The 16,579-nt window shown below is 35.1% G+C and overlaps 2 protein-coding genes and 1 long non-coding RNA gene across 3 annotated transcripts; all 3 read right to left on the reverse strand.

Annotated features, from left to right (window-relative positions):
* Nucleotides 1–1,893: 1,893 nt before the first annotated feature.
* Nucleotides 1,894–3,732, reverse strand: LOC124442986. Its single transcript, XM_046993512.1, has one exon. The coding sequence runs from the start codon at nt 3,578–3,580 to the stop codon at nt 2,696–2,698; it is 885 nt and encodes a 294-aa protein (XP_046849468.1). The 5' UTR covers nt 3,581–3,732; the 3' UTR covers nt 1,894–2,695.
* Nucleotides 3,733–3,983: 251 nt separating this feature from the next.
* On the reverse strand, nt 3,984–5,997 carry LOC124442992. The gene is made up of 3 exons (XR_006947450.1): nt 5,757–5,997; nt 5,396–5,479; nt 3,984–4,228 (listed from the first exon to the last, which is right to left on the reverse strand). It is a non-coding gene; the product is annotated as an uncharacterized LOC124442992 (long non-coding RNA).
* Nucleotides 5,998–8,145: 2,148 nt separating this feature from the next.
* Nucleotides 8,146–15,946, reverse strand: LOC124442973 (BTB/POZ domain-containing protein KCTD3-like). Its single transcript, XM_046993495.1, has 18 exons — nt 15,704–15,946; nt 15,476–15,529; nt 14,474–14,519; nt 14,289–14,362; nt 14,100–14,158; nt 13,943–14,023; nt 13,736–13,867; nt 13,369–13,447; nt 13,129–13,259; nt 12,428–12,472; nt 12,037–12,155; nt 11,561–11,648; nt 10,912–11,028; nt 10,242–10,424; nt 9,820–9,975; nt 8,956–9,185; nt 8,775–8,820; nt 8,146–8,701 (listed from the first exon to the last, which is right to left on the reverse strand). Exons 1-18 carry the CDS (start codon nt 15,742–15,744, stop codon nt 8,400–8,402), a joined length of 1,983 nt encoding a protein of 660 aa, XP_046849451.1. The 5' UTR covers nt 15,745–15,946; the 3' UTR covers nt 8,146–8,399.
* Nucleotides 15,947–16,579: the final 633 nt, after the last annotated feature.

Below are 16,579 nucleotides of genomic sequence, written 5' to 3' on the forward strand. Positions count from 1 at the left end.
TAGCTATACAAGCCGAACAAATGTAAACAAATACATAAGATGAACGGGCTCGACAAAGACTTAATCCATTACTTCTAGTACTTGCTAAATGGCAAATCGATGTCAAAGTAAGTAGGTTTCCTAAAAATCTTTCATACATCTTAACTTCTTTGTAACAAATTTTCTTCTTGTTTTGTGTTCTTTCCTTTCATGCAAAAAAATTAGCGGGGGCTCCAGCCACGTCCTCCCTCTCTGCCCCTAATTCCGAAGGCCTTGGCTGTTAAAACAAGAAGAAAATATACCCGGGAGACAAATTAATTCCATTGTTAACATAGTTTGCTTTCGCCCTCTCGCTGATTTGACAAAAGAAGGTCAAGACCTTTAATTAGCTGCACAAGAATATATGTGTTAAATTTCTGATTTGAACAATTGATATTAGTAGAGCTCAGTGTACATTTCTGGATCTTGATTTGAAACAGTATGGCCAACGAAGGTCAGTATGATCAGGACGACCCGACCACAAAAAATCCAAATCCAGTTAATCCACGGATGGAAAAATAGAAGTTTTTAATTTTTACTTTATCGATTCGGGACTGCGACAAAAGGCTTATCTTTTTGTGTATGTGTGTTGAAAATTTTAAATTTGTAATTAGAGTTAATCTATTATTCAATAACTGGTATACATGTTTCAACTTGATAGCTCAAAGCCCTTAAGGTATAACGAATGAATGCCTAAGGCCTGTGATATACTAAGGTGTTAAGCTGGTACTTCGTCCTGAAACAAAATAACACAACGCAATTGGCAACGAAAGTAAAGGCAAAATACGGTTATGGTACATTTAACTCCTACAAAACATGTATGTTTGTAACCCATGAAGTTCATGGGCATCTCATGTGCATGTTACATATATATATGTAGAAATGGAATCATATATTCTCTGATTATCCCCACAGCAGTCCAAACTAGCATTAATTTGAAAGGTAGGCAATGTTAATGGGGCAAATAGGATGATATACCAAATTGAACATTTGTCTACAGCATTTGCATAGTAAGCACGACATATTGCATACAAAATATTTACCGGCCAAAGAGCTTTGAATGACATTGACATTCCATAGGTTCCTGTTCACTATAGTCTTTCAGCTATTTGATGTTTCAGATTTAGAATATATGTGCAGCTAGGAATGTTCATGCACAACTGGAGATACAAATCCCACACTGCGTGCATTATTTGTTAAAAGTTACCAAGGCAGTTTATTTTCTTCGTTGCTAAAACATCAGCCAGCAGGCTACTCTGGCAAATATCACGCCGCATTTAAAATTGTGATACGACATGCACATGCAATAAAACCACTCGAAGGAGATAGATAGTCACCCTTTCGTTATGAAAAACGCTCACAATGAATGAATGTGATACAATGAAAACTTTAGAAATGTTCCGCGTATAGGTCACGCAAAACAAGCAAACATATAAAGCAAGATTTTTGAGACGGAAATCAATTACTACGATATCAATATGATTGTTATTACCGTTAAAAGCCGCAAACACAGCAAAAATATACTTAAATTTGGGAGTTCGGATCTAGTATGTGCAAAAATTTGAAACATCCCCTACGGATAAAGAAGATGCAACGGTAGAGTTTCCGGGTCATTGGAAAAGTTTTCCCATTTGTAAAGCCAAATAGAACATTCCCGAAGCGTAAATTGTTCATATCACAAATAGAGCTATTATATAGCTAAGTAATATTCCCGAGACATTCAGTAATACTCCGGTCACACAAAAGCGATTCTGTATCTAAACAAATATCAAGCAACGCTCAGCAGGCGATATTGGCAGTCGGTAGAAAAATTACGGAAGTCAAATGCAATATATGTATCCTTTATCAAACAGCAAAAAACGACAACTTTTGTTTAAAACGTCACAAATCATGTTTTTAGAAAGTCCAATTTATACAGCGATGATTGCAAGTAGAACTACAGCACATATTATGGTTAAATTGAGGGTTACATGTCGCGACAGGCGCGAAATCGCTCCAGCATTAAAAAGTTAAATTAGTAATTCCCAATATTAGAATATATCAGTCATCAATACAAAACCTGCGACAAAAATCCTACGCTCTTCCCTACAATCTTAAGATCAACAAATATGTCAAGCTACGTTAGATGTGATAAATATTTATAATACACTACGGCAAAATATAATCCGCTGTTTAAGTCAACAAATTCTTCCTCTATATGATCGAGGGATATTCGAGGTCACTGAATTTGTCGATGATAATTAAAAAACAATTCGATGTACGGTTCAAATTTCAAGGGTTGATAACAGCTCCTGCTAATTAGAAAAAGCTGTATGTTGTACAAATGTCCATCGATCTTTTGAAAAGAAAATCTTGGTACATTTGTACATAATTTGCTATCATAGAAAAATCCAGCGACATACGTAATATCCATCGACCAAGTTTAAGCTACGGAGAATGCCATATGAAACGACTATAACCGACCATCAAAATGATGATCGACACTTCTAAAACCACTGCACAATAATGGCGTCTGCCATATCACGAAAAAGTGAAGTATGCAGTGTTTCATGCTATCTACACAAAAGTCAATATCGTTTATTTTAAGTCACAATCCAATTTCATTTTATAAACTTTTACGACACGTCCAATGGGTTCAATATTGTCCTCGTTGATCGCCTATGGCACTTGCCTGTGTTTAAGCCTCAATAGGCAAGCCCATAGGTGAGAGTCCTGACTTTGCAAGGTAGCTCTTCAAGCGTTGTAATTCTTTGGTAAGGCTAGCGACAACCGACTGCAGATCCTCGTTCTCTTCACTTAATTCGGTCGCCTTTCGAAATATGGCGACCTGTTTCTCTTTCGTCTTCATGCGGCTCTTTCGAACCGCAACGTTGTTTCGCTCTCGCTTCATTCGATACTCGTACGTGCTCTTGTCCAAAGCGGCTAAGTTCGACTTGCTAACACCATTGCAACTGCTTTTACGTCCACGTTGACGACGAATTTTCAGTTTTCGCGTGTCTGACGGCAATTCAGGAGACGTGGAAGGTGAACTGCTGTCTGACGACGACGCGCGCCATTCTACTTCAGCTTTTGTCGAAAATGCTGGCACGGTTTGACTCGAGTACGTGTCATTGCCGTTGTTGTAGCCGGCCATGAAACTCCTGTTCTCTTCCAGAAATCTTTCAAAATCGCCATCGGGCATCGAAACCGGATAACCATGTTGTTGCTGCAGCAAAGGTTTTGGTTCATGCTTTGCAACAACGCTTGAAACTAGATCAAAAATCTCATTTTGCTGACTCGTATCTGCTAAGTCGATGTCCTCGAGATACGGCGACAAATCCAAGGATGGTTCACAGACGTATGGATCGTAGAAGCTGAGACCAAATTCTGCATCAAGGCTACTCGGTGATGTCAAGTTCTCCAGCGATTGTTCGTTGTTAACAAAGTGTTGTTGCCACAGTTGTCGTTGTTGTAGTTGAGATTGCTGCAGTTGTTGTTGCAGCGTATGTCTACTACCCGTTGCATTACGGCACGACGGATAAAAGGAGTCCGTAGGCTCCATTTTAACGTCGCCTGCTCGCATTGGATAGGAGACATACTGGAACTGATCGAGATCTCGTAGAGGCGGTATTTTGAGGCTGGTAATTGAACCCGTTAAAAAGAAAAATAGTTAAAAAGATAGACTAGTCCGTCACAATCACAATGAAGGTATGCGTAAAAGAGGCAGACACAGTAGGTTGGCGAGTTTTTGTCACCTTTCGATGACAAAGCGATCGTTTGATTGGTCCGCGGTCACGCGATCAACTTCTAATGACGTTGTGGGACATTCGTGGGCGGTTCGCAAAACAATCTTCAGTGTGGGAAATATTTTCACCGAGGCTGCGCACAAATTTGCATTTTACCTAGGTACTAAAAGGCGTTCTTATACAAGCAGGTGTTTTACACTTGAACACGAATATATGGGAAAAACTAAAATATTTTTTTGCGTAAATGATTTGGAAACAAGTGTTTGGACAACCATACTTCCGGTTCGTAATGACCTACATGCGTCAAGAAATCGAATCCGAGCACGTCCACTTCACCGAACAAGAAGTCTCGGAACAGAGAGAATGGACTGGTGCCGAGGCTAAACTTAACCTCCAATGGAAAATTTTCTCACTGACTGAACGCCATTCACATACGACAAAGCTATTGTTTGCTAACTTGGTCTAGCTGTGGGTGTAAATGTTGTCTATACAATAAAAATACATATTTATATATCTATAACAACAGTGTTGCACGTTGCGTGCAGTTGAAGCCAGAATTCTTATACCCGTTTCAAACATCCCAAAGCATGAAAGACAGAAAATAACGAGTTTCGATAATTATCATCTTTTATATCTAATGCACTTGGCGCATGACGAGTTCGATGTTTAAAAGGGCCTAGCTTGCATGCTTTACAACATTAAGAGCATTATGCACTGGGCAATATACTGAAACAATATACTTAATAAGTACGTCTGGCTAGGTTTTTAATCACAAAATATCAAGCTGAAATATTTAGTTTTGCTATAATTTGAAGGAAAAGCCAGATAACAAATACATCGTAATTAAGCTTAAAGAGAGCACTTGCTGGACTAGAAGGTACAACTCTTCATAGATACACTGTATGGTTTATTGAACATATAATTGCCTATATATTTGTTCGGATGTTCAGTGGCCGATTCAGCAAAATAATGGAGAAACTACACAATACCCTGCCACAAACAGATAAGCGTAACCCAACCCACCCAGTAGCCATGCAATAACGATTATTTATGTAGTCATCGAGCAGTATATTCATCGCAAACAAAAAACCTGAAATGGTTTCGTATCAAGGTATTCTGTTGAGGTTCCTTTTTCGATATTTCATTACAGTAAGACTGTAACACACCTTATTTGTAAGATTTTATATTAGAACAGATCAATCAAAACATACAGCAATACTTCAAAAATTTTAAAAATCTTTGTTTTCCTCAACGAGTTTATGTGATCAACAATAGAAGAGAAGAGCCATCACAGTACTGATATTAAGAATGTTATATGCAGTGCGGTGTTTGAAATTAAATGTAGATATGATCTTCGCACTTTGCACTTCACAGCAAAGTGCGAAGATCATATGTACTGATATTAAGATGTTCGTTTTGTGATATGCAAATGTGAACGGGTTAATTGAAAGGTACTAATATAAAAAATCCATGTCTTAACAACCAACAAGCAAATGCAAAAGACGAAGTGAAATGAATGAAACTATAGTAGAAGTGCTCTTTCTCTTAGTTTTTTATACCTGACACAATGTCTCAAAATGTATACAAAAAATCTACTGTAAATCTACTGTAGGGGAGTGTTGATCACGCAAAAATAATGATATGAAAATTACCGCATATTGTCTTCTAAATTTGCCTTGTGATCAGTAGAGAAGTTTAAAGCGTAAATCGCAAGGTGTCACAGCTTTTTCATAAATCTAAAAATATAAAAAAGATGGAATAAGTTATTCGTGGTTTTCGTTGCTATCATATAGCGGTGGTGCATAAGTATAACAATCTTTACAGTTGTCGTAATCGTACAATTTCTATAACAATGTGCCTTTCTGTTTATCACTAGCAGACTATACTATGGTGACTGTAGAACTTCAATTCCACAACCTCTCCATAAATTTTTATCATCCGTAATTCTTCATGTCTTTTTCTTACTGGCACTATATCCCATCAAAAACTTTGCTATAAGAAAAATAAGCTTACCACCGTTTCGTACGCAACATGTATATCAAGTCTTTAATAGATTACACATATACACTTGTTGTGTCAACTGAATGGCCTCTCCGTTGAAGCATATTGCGAAGAATACTGGATATTTGCATTAAATAAGTGTATATCACAGCTCATTATATATATTTCGCGAGCGTCCAAACGAATCACATGCGATGCGTCTTTTCACTATAAAAGCAGCCGGCGGCAAAATTGAAAAACTTTCAGGCAACCTTTGAACCTTTCACAAAAAATATAATAAACTGTACTCAACAATGGGTATATTTAGAAATGTCACATGAATTTTGTGTTCCAAATCTGTAACAGAGAGCAGACTGGCTCAGCTGGTCAGACTTCCCGTAGGAGTGCGCATGTTCATTCACGAGAGTGCTCAGGTAATCGACAAAATACCAAGATTTACACATGATTCGTATCAATTTGTTTGAAATTTTCAACATCCTACATTCCTAAATAACTCCCTCATTCGTTAACGTAAAAAAACATCCCGAAATTCGTCCGTACAAATCTTAACTGTGATATAATATTTTGATTAGCTACTCCTCTCAAGAGTTTCTCTACAATTAAATATTGTTCGCTCGTCATTTCCAAAGGGAACAGTTACTAGCAATTTAAAAAGGCAGACACTAAATAGCTAGTAACGCGTAGTTTTGGTTTCCATACAAATATATTCAGTTTTCCATTTTTGTAACAGTTTGGCATTCCTCTTAAGCGATATTAGGCGTTTTCATAATTCGGTATCTATCGCAGAATACTGAAAGGAATATCTAGATACTGAATGGATATTACTGTAAAAAAATTCCTGAATTTTTCCTTTATAAATAATTTTGGAAAATTCTCCTCCTCATTTTTTTATTTGAAAACAATTTCACAAATGCCATCTTCTTCATAAAATGTCATATTTTGAGTTATTGTAGACTTGGCCGTTTTCTTAATGCCTAGTTTTTTATGTACAAGTGCATGATTGCACAAAATAGCGCAGTCGCTCCAAAATTGTCTTTCTCTGGCATTATTCAAATGTTTAGTTCAAACACGGACCATTTTTGTGGGGTATGTTTCACTTTGCGAAGCTTAACACGCAAAAGTAGTTTCTTTAGCATGAACTTTAACTTTCATGATATAACAAATGTAGTGAATTTATCATCAATAACTCAATGAATGAACTTAAATGAAGATATGATCTTCGCACTTTTGCTGGAAAATTTTAAGCAATTGTCTCATGAACCTGAAAAATTCAGGTGACTCAACGGGATTCAACGCAAAAGTGCGAAGATCATATCTTCATTTAATTTCAAACACCGCACTGCATATAACATTCTTTCAATGAATGAACGTCGGTCAATACAACCCAATACTACCCGCTGAAGTCACAACGCCTTACCCCATAAATGTATATATACGATAGCATGTCAAGGGACATTGAACCATGCAAAAAGCATTCTATGATCGCAACTTTTTCATACATCGACAATTTTTATATATGTGTTATATGTGCCTGAGGTAAATGGCAACGAGACGAAAGCCTACAAGCAAAAATTCTGACGTAATTCACGTGAGAATGTTTTGATGTGACATTACCTTCAAGTTGATCACATGATGAAAATAATATGCCACTGCAGGACAGCGTAATGTTTTTGTTTTGCCCCCAAACACACCTATCGCACAAAGTCCACTAAATAGAAAATCCGTTTAAAATGCCTATTACTCAACAAATATTAGGTCAAGTTGACTTATAAATGATAGAAAACTCAAAGCAGATCATATATATACATATATCCATCGTTGTGCTGAATTGAATACAACATGTTGTACTGATCAATAAGCTGTCACCAACAAAACAGAAAAATGTATTTTTCTTGTTCGAACAGGCCCCTAAAATAATCTCCAACATGACAAACTGGACTTAGAAACTGAAATTTATTAAATTTTTTCAAAAAAAAAACAAGACATGGAACGACTTACCAAGGCTCTTCAATTTCTGAATCCCTACATATGCCGACAGGGACCTGAAGTTCATTTATTGCATTGAAGCACTAACGATTCTGCAACGAAGATTTACCTATCCCAAAATATTATGCTGTGGCGTAGCACCCTGTAGGAAAACAATTGATTTCAAAGGAACTTAATACGGACGAAAATATGCCCCCCTCCCCTCCCCCCAATTGTCAAGTTTGCCACGCCACTGATATTATGTGACCATCGACAACTATTTGGGCGACAGACTTCTAAGCTGAGTTTTATCATTAATAAGATAGATAAAAAAATATATGGGGATCATGCGATGAAAACGTTGAAAACGATGTTAAAGTCGCTGGCCTTTTCATGGCTAGACTTGGAAAAATTTAGCAATATCATTTATTCTAGATTAGTATTTATGGTTTATTGATTGGATCTGTCGACCAATTTCTTGTCCAATTATTAGTGATCATAATGATGTTTAGTGAATACAAATGATAACATGACGTACTACACCTTTATAGTAAATTATATGATTACAAAACAATTGATGCATAAATTTACATAACGAATGTACTCATAAATACCGCATTAATACAAGTGCCTTACACACACACTCGTTGAAGGAGAAGAGTGGAAAAATTACCAAAATCCCTAGAATGGTCAACATTGTGAAACATAATACGTTGGTCTATTAACTAATGTATCACCTCTCTCACCACCCGTCGCTTCATCTAAATCATCGTGTTCATCATTTACAATTTCTACGTCACGTTCTTCTTCAATACTACTCTCCAAATGGCTATCGTAGAGTGCCGGACCTGCACGTCGTGAACGGTAGCTGCCAGCGGTGTTATACAACGATACCGCCGGCGAAACACTTGGGGTTGTACAGCGTGAGTTGCTGAGCTCACAGTTATCTAATACTTGAAGTAATTCATCTTGAGTTGGCCCACCTATGTTGTCTAAACAGTCATAGAAAATAGTTAAAAAAAACAGAAGATATGTAAACATTCAGGTGTGCATGCAGATATTCACCATTAAGTTTGTTGGCTTGTTGTAACGCTGACGAAAGATCCCACATCTAAATACCAATTCGTGATTACAATAAAGTTTTTTTTTGAGTCATCGTCAGTTATTACTATTCATTGTAATAATAGTCAAGTTTCTTCCTAACAAAAACTCTAAAAAACATTGTAAACAGATCATCGTATCTAACCTGAACAGAGCCGTTCGCATGTCCAGTAAACAGGTATCTACGTGGTCTAGAACCCATTCCACTCGACCCATCACATTCGTTGACGCAATATGAAATAATCGCGCTACCGTCGACAGATTTTATTGTGCAAACTCGTCGTCCTGTGGACACAAGACGAATGAATAAATGATCCGAGTCTGGAACAACTTTTTGAACAAATATTTGTTGGTCATCGCGTTCGCCATATGGTCCTGAAAATGGTAGATGGCTTCATTATTGTGCGAAAAGAAATAGTACCACGCAAAGTCAATGAGGGTATTGTTGTGGAGAAAGAGGTAGCAGAAGAAGTATTGTAGAGAAAGAGCTAGCAGAGAATATAGTAGAAAAGCTAGCAGAAATATTGTAGAAAAGAGTTAGCTAATCTCAGAAGAAAAGGAAAAATCTCGGCATCGGCGTCAAAGGCATCTCGGCATCTCATCGGCATCATCGTAAAATCATCTCGGAATCTCGTCGGCGAGATCTCGGCATCTCGGCATCGGCGAAATAATCGCGTCAAATATCGGCATCATCGAAGATCGGCATCTCAGTCTATCGAAATCTAGGAATCTCGAGCTCATCAGAGAAAGAGCTAGAGACTAGCAGAGAAGAAATTGTAGAGAAAGAGCTAGCTGAAGAAATATTGTACTAGAGAAGTACACGAAAATAGCTTTGATGAAATAATTGAACACATGAAAGAGGAGAAAAGACGTCCATTTTAGAGATTCCTTACAATGAGCATACTGCTGTATTATCTGTCAAAATTCCAAGCGAAATCTTCCTTACAACTTCTTCTTGTGATTTTGCAAAATTTAAAGTAAACAGTTTCATAATCCATGATAAACTAACCTAGTAAATTTCCTGATGCAGAATTGGGCTGCGGTTCGGACCGCTCTAACGACACAACTTTAAACGATGCCAAAGGTGCAGATCCTGGTTGTGTAGATAACATTCCACGAAATCTCGTCACATTCCATGTCCGCACGTGGTTATAGTCCGAACAAACTGTAAATATAAGGAAAGTCTTTTCGTCGACAAAACTGACAAACGTTTGCTTATTTATATCGGTTACCGACCAATCCAATAAATACATACTTTACATGGTTTTCTACCTTTGCCCTTTCTGTGCTTACTACAATAAAACTCTTGTCACAAGGCAAGATAGTGATCTCAAAACGTGTAGTGTTAGAAAAACGTAAACATATGTCAGCGAAATTTGGCAATTAATTTCTTGTTCAGAAAGGCGATGATCATAAAGATTAATGAAATACCTGATATAAGGTGTTTTTCACTTAACATGACTTTAATCACCGGTGAACGATGAACAGTAAACGTTTGAAATAGTTGTGGTCCGTGGCCAGCAGCATAAACAGTTTCTGGATGCTGCACAATGATTCGCACCACACCTGACTCAGTACCATAAGCAATCTCAATCCAGTTACCCCCACTGATACCTGAAATGCACTTAAGAAATCAATATACTTGATTTTCTTATACTTATGTCATAGTGGGAATGGTATATAAAAATCAATGTCTCAATGTGACCGATATGTATTTGTATTTGTAGATTGGACGTTATTCATAAAAAGGACATTGAAAAATTTTTTTTAAGGAAACAGTGTAAGTTGTGTTTAACTTTGTGTTTCAACGATTATCGATTTATCAAATCCAGTTTATGTATTTTAATCTTGTAGTAAAGTCCATACAAGATAATTATGTTAGAGGCGATCGAAGATACCATATTCCATATCAAAAATAACGCGAATCTTTGCATTTTAAACAGTGCAGATTTTCTCGAGAACAACATTGTTTGAACGTCTTTGCAGCACAGATTGTCTTTAGAACAACAACATATTTCCTTTCGTAACATTATTAATGAATGTTACGAAACGAAACGAAAGGAATCTAAACTGACATAACATAGCTAATAACATCACTAACATGACTTGGGCGTGAGATATACACTAAGCGCGGTGACTCTATCGCCAGCAGGATCTCGATACAGTTCTGTTACAAGCAAATCATTGTCTTTCATCCTCAAAGGAAATTTTTCCATATCTTAAAAAGAAATATTACAGTTCTTCATTTTTCAACAAGATTAAACAATGTGAAAAGCGAAAATGAAACATTAGAAAACAAATGAATGTTTTTCAACTCAAAAAATTTTCAAAAAATTTCTGTAGTATGTAAGTAGTTTTCATTCTATGTAGTATGTAAGTAGTTTTCATTCCTTCTAAAGCTCTAAACTTCAGTATTGCTTTTGTAAAAAATATTAAAGGTATCCTAATATTTCCATGTAGCGTTTTGACTTTGCTAATCTCTGGAACTGGTTGCACGAAGCCTGGATAGCGTTATCCATTAGATAGCAAAATTTTTCAAACGGTTAAAAAACTTCTTAATAAGGAAAAATATATAGTTCGAGCTGAGCAATCACTGACTTAAATATTGCTTCAAAGATTACAAAATTTCTTTGACGAAACGAATATATAAACACCTTTTTTATAAGTTTGAAAATTTTACTATCTAATGGATAACGCTATCCAGGCTTCGTGGAACCAGCCCCTGATCTCTATTGTCATTTAACATTTACCTATATAATAAATTGATCCATTATGACAACCCAGCAACAACAATGTCCCACCAGTATCATAACTTGTTATAGGAAACACCTCTTGAACCTAGAACAACATGTAACAAGAATAACTAAACATTAATATCATCTTTAACTCAACGTATACGTAATAAAATGTAAAATTCTTCATAAAGTCAAAATCACCCCTCCCCCTGGCAAAAACGTACACACACCTCCCCCAAATTAAAATTTATAAATACACAATTCAGTTTTAGTGGGTAAGAAAGTAAAAACTTTATTTCAAGAGGGTAAATGAAAACATTCAAATAGACTGATAAACAGCCGGCCTTCTTATTTACACTATACATCCGTATAAATATATACAAATGTATCAAAATTCTAAAAAAATTGATAACAAATTTGATCTATTATAATCACTTGTGGCAATTTAAGCTTCATACATAATTTTTCTTTTAAAATAAGCACCCAATTACCTGCCATAGCCTTGGCATACGCGAATTCCAAATCCCAACCTTCCCTGTGAAACTGATTGCAACAACTTGACTACTAACAAAAAACAGAGCATCTATCTGCACACCCAGATCAAATTTTCCTAAAATAATGACAACTTAATGAGTAAATTTAAGTGAACCATGCATAAGACATGAAATTCAAACAAGTGGCATGCAAATATAAAATAAAGACAACTTAATGAATAAATTTAAGTGAACCATGCATAAGACATGAAATTCAAACAAGTGGCATGCAAATATAAAATAAAGACAACTTAATGAGTAAATTTAAGTGAAAAATACATAAGACATGAAATTCAAACAAGTGGCATGCAAATATAAAATAATGTAGAGCTTTGAACACTTAACTTACCAATGGATGTTCCTTGCACAATATTCCATAATTGAAATTTGCTCCCTAATTTCAATCACAAAACGTTTGATGAGAAATACAATTATGATATAGAAAATATAGGAAAATGGCAAGAGATATCTGGGGGATTTTGATGTACCCGACGGTCATTTATATTGATATATGGCAAGCGTCACTTCTGGCTAAATGATGCGCTTTGATTGGCTCAGAAACATTTTTGCCGGTCCATTATTTTCCCGCAATCGACCACGGTCAAAAACGCGTAATTTTACAGTCAAATGCAAACAAACTTCGTAAAGCAAACAGCAAAACGCAAATTAAACGAAACAAAAAACCATTTACGAATGTGATTCGAAGGAAAAACACTTGGAAAACAGTTAAACTTTCCAGACGATACAATTTGAAACGATTTATTTTTTATGGACGAAAACTAGAAAAGTGAAAATCAACCCGTAAAAAAAAGCAAGGACGAGAAAGAAAGCAAGCTTCGTTTCAGGTCAAATAATGCCACATAATAATCCTTTAATAACCTCGCTTTCTCGGTCTTTACTGAGAAATATCGGACCTCTGTCTTTTTGCACAAACCTCGCCCTACGGGCTCGGTCTGTACAAAAACACCTTGGTCCGTTATTTGTTCGTAAAGACCTCGCGCTCGGTCATTATGTTTATATTAATAAACATTATGAAGTAAATAACTATACCTGATGAAGCAGCAACCAACTTATCCCCCCAAGTTCCAACAACTCTGGTATTTAATGTGAGGTGTTCTACTGTTTCCTCAAGAAAAGGACTTGTAAAAACTTGCTCTCTTAATCCTTTATGATCATTTAACCTAAAATATTATAGATAAAATAATTGCTCACTACAAAAAGGCACACCAAACTACAACTACTATACGGTTCATGAGCTTTACTCCAAATTATGAATAGAATTCCACTTACTGAAAACAACACACACATCTTGGATAGGCAACTGCAAGCCAATTATGATGTCCAGTGATTAACATGACTCTTTTCAAATCTAAAAACATCTTTCATAAGGATGATATGTATGCACACAATGCACACAAAGAGAATAACCAGGAAGAACAACCAAACACCTCCCCCCCCGATATTAATGTTGTATTGATTCTTATGCATCATTAAATCCTACATTTATCCAAATTTAATCCTATGATGATCAATTAAAATAGATAAAATTTTTCAGAAGTGGAAGTTTCATTCAACCATGGCAAATGTCAATAATTTCATACGTGAAGGAATGGCAATTAACACCAACCACAAGACAATAAACATCAACCCCAATTACCTGCAACTGTTTTAACTTCTCTGAGCTTGACACAATTTCTTTCTTCATCTTCTGCTGGCAAGGAAGAAGTATCTAGCCTGTCTTTATTGAGAATCATCTTACAATACATGTCCCCAGGAATTGACGGCATTGCTAAAATGAGTAAACTACCTACATGAAGTTTTCCAAAAAGTAAAACTTATTATTTGACTAAACAGCAAAAATTACCTGGGATATCAATATATCCATGGAAAAACACATTACCACACTTTGATGCATTGATATCTTCACATAATGTCAAACGTTTCACTATTTTTTCAAGTAAAGAGCATTAACTCACACTGTGAGGAGTAATTTATAAATCTAAACACATGCTAAATCCTACCAAGTGGTGTGATTCCATAGAATTCTGCTTCATGTTTTACAGTTTTCAAATCTAAGCCCCTGAAAAAAAGTTTGTCAGATTATAAGAAATGTAACAAAAAAACCAGTTTTTTCTCATGGATAATACATTTTCCTTTAAATGAAACAAAGTTTCTACAGAATTACAGGATGCAATGAATCATAAATATACCTCAAGTCAAGTTCTTTTGTCCTCAAAAAATTCAAGATTGGCACAAAAGCATCAGGATCTCTATCAATAAAAATCTTAAAAGAAAGAAATAAAAGTCAAGATAGCCCTAACAGAAAACTAACAAGAATAAAATGCAGACTATTCAATAAATACATAGGTCATTTAAGTGAGTAATATATTCATACTGCGCCAGTTTCATCCTTTATTGATTCAATTCTTCCACTTAATAAACTAAAAAAGAGCAACAAAATCATTATTCTGAGTCATGATGTCATTTTTTTTAGACATGGCAAGTCAATAAAATAAGATGAAGATTAACAATGTTGACAAAGTGGCACCAAACACTATACTGGCTATTACCATGACAAGATAATGTAATTATACCAAATTAAACATTTTACAAAAGAGACTTTATTTTGAGAATATTATTCCTGTATTTTAGTTTGAAGCATATCTCCTAATTAGCTATACCCAAACTTTAACAGGTCAATTTATGATTGATCTGACAATTTTTTTATAGATTTAGACATATTTTTATAGACAGAAAATGTTTTTTTGGAAAGTGGCATTCAGCTTTAAAATTTACTGGTTTTTTGGCACGAAAAAAAACTTTTTTGTGGCATAGAAATGCACCTGAAAGTTGCACAAATGGTACACATGACACAAAATAGGTTGACATATGATGTAGTCATGAGAATCTTTATCAAGGCAACTCAACACTTTGCATAGCCAAAGATACGAACTCCAAACAAAATAAGGTATATTCAGCATAAAGTAGGATTGTACATGTTTTTTATGTAGTGTACAAATTAAATTCAACTTAAGCCAAAATAAATCACTTAAACATGTCGATTGGTTGATTTTAATCTTTAGAAATTCATAACCAGTGACATTGTTATACAGATGTTTTAAATCTAAAATTAGTGGTTTTAATTTATTTTGCCTAACCCTGGATTTACTACTGAATTTCATATTCTACAAATAATTGAAACAGGTCCCTAAACCAATCTCACACCAATGTTTTGACCAATACTTATTGATAATGGATAAAAGAAACTAGAATCAAATTTTTTCTCTGCTTTAAACAAGAGATAATTTGATTCTAATCCTTTCCATATAATTTCAAACTTGGCAAATGTATGCTCATTACAATTACAATTCTACTAGCTCACTTTTACAAAGCTTACCTGGAGAAAAACGAGTCTTGCACCCATATCAATGTTTGAGTTGATGTAGAAAATCTAACAATTCATTACATGGTAATATGAGAACATTTAAACATGGTGAAAATTTAAATAACTTAAACGGCTATTCAAAATTATGAACAATTACAATTACTTCAAAACTTCGATCAATTATGTGAATTTCATTACTCATCGAAGTCCAACATTCGCGACGCTTAAACTGTTTCTTACCTTTTTCCGCCAACATTCAGTTGAATAATTTCAGCACTCATTTTCACTTGCCGTTATAAACATTTGAACAAACACACACAGCATGTTTTGATAGCATTGCTCCCACAAAGCTCATGAAATCAACAGCACTTGAATCCAGCTGTCTTTCCTATGAATAAACGCTTTTGAAAAGAACGTAAAAATAATTTTAAAAATACGAGAAATGTCTAAAAGTCTAAAATACATTGTCCGACTTTCAATACTTGGTGTAAGAGAAATATTTAGAGTACAATCTGCAAAGAATGGGTTCGAAACAAAATGGGAGTGTTTTTATAAATAGATTATAGATAGATGTATAGTCCAAATCAATGATAATAATGACAGTATTTAAAGCAAAAATAAAAAAGCTTTGATAATCTTTGACGGTATTGAAAAAACCTTTTAATCACCGGTATAAACATGTTATCAGCTGTTGTGTTGTCATTAAATTGCATCAATAAATCCTAATTGCAACGAAACACGTCAAATCTTTGTGATAATCTTTTGTTGGTTATTTCAATCAAGAATTCGTGCACCAAAACGTGATGAAATAAAAATCTCGATTTTTAATTTTTATCGCCTAATTCCTGTTGTGGAGCAAGCCTTCAAGTTTGGTCTAGCTATATTAATTTCAGAACATTATCATTGTTCATTTCTATTATTTTCACAGTGAGTGATATGGAAAAATTCACAGAACAGCAATAAATTTGCGCGCTGGTTACGCCAGTATTTAAATATTAAAATATATTATTTTCACGAGGAGTAAACAGCAACAATTTACAATTATCACATCACAATGCCTTTTTCGTCTATTTTGTCTGTATCTAATTATAAATGCAGAACCATGTTACGGTTCAA

The sequence above is a fragment of the Xenia sp. Carnegie-2017 genome, unplaced genomic scaffold, assembly GCF_021976095.1.
Source record: "Xenia sp. Carnegie-2017 unplaced genomic scaffold, XeniaSp_v1 HiC_scaffold_20, whole genome shotgun sequence".
Classification (NCBI taxonomy): domain Eukaryota; kingdom Metazoa; phylum Cnidaria; class Anthozoa; order Malacalcyonacea; family Xeniidae; genus Xenia; species Xenia sp. Carnegie-2017.

Excerpts from the sequence above, each read along its gene's own strand:
- LOC124442986 (XM_046993512.1), bottom strand. The coding sequence starts at position 3,580 with ATGCGAGCAGGCGACGTTAAAATGGAGCCTACGGACTCCTTTTATCCG.
- LOC124442973 (XM_046993495.1), bottom strand. The coding sequence starts at position 15,744 with ATGAGTGCTGAAATTATTCAACTGAATGTTGGCGGAAAAAG. Across the intron at positions 9,976-10,241 it reads TGAAAAACACCTTATATCAG|TTTGTTCGGACTATAACCAC; the intron begins GTATTTCATTAA and ends TTATATTTACAG. Across the intron at positions 8,702-8,774 it reads ACAAGCCAACAAACTTAATG|ACAACATAGGTGGGCCAACT; the intron begins GTGAATATCTGC and ends ATGACTGTTTAG.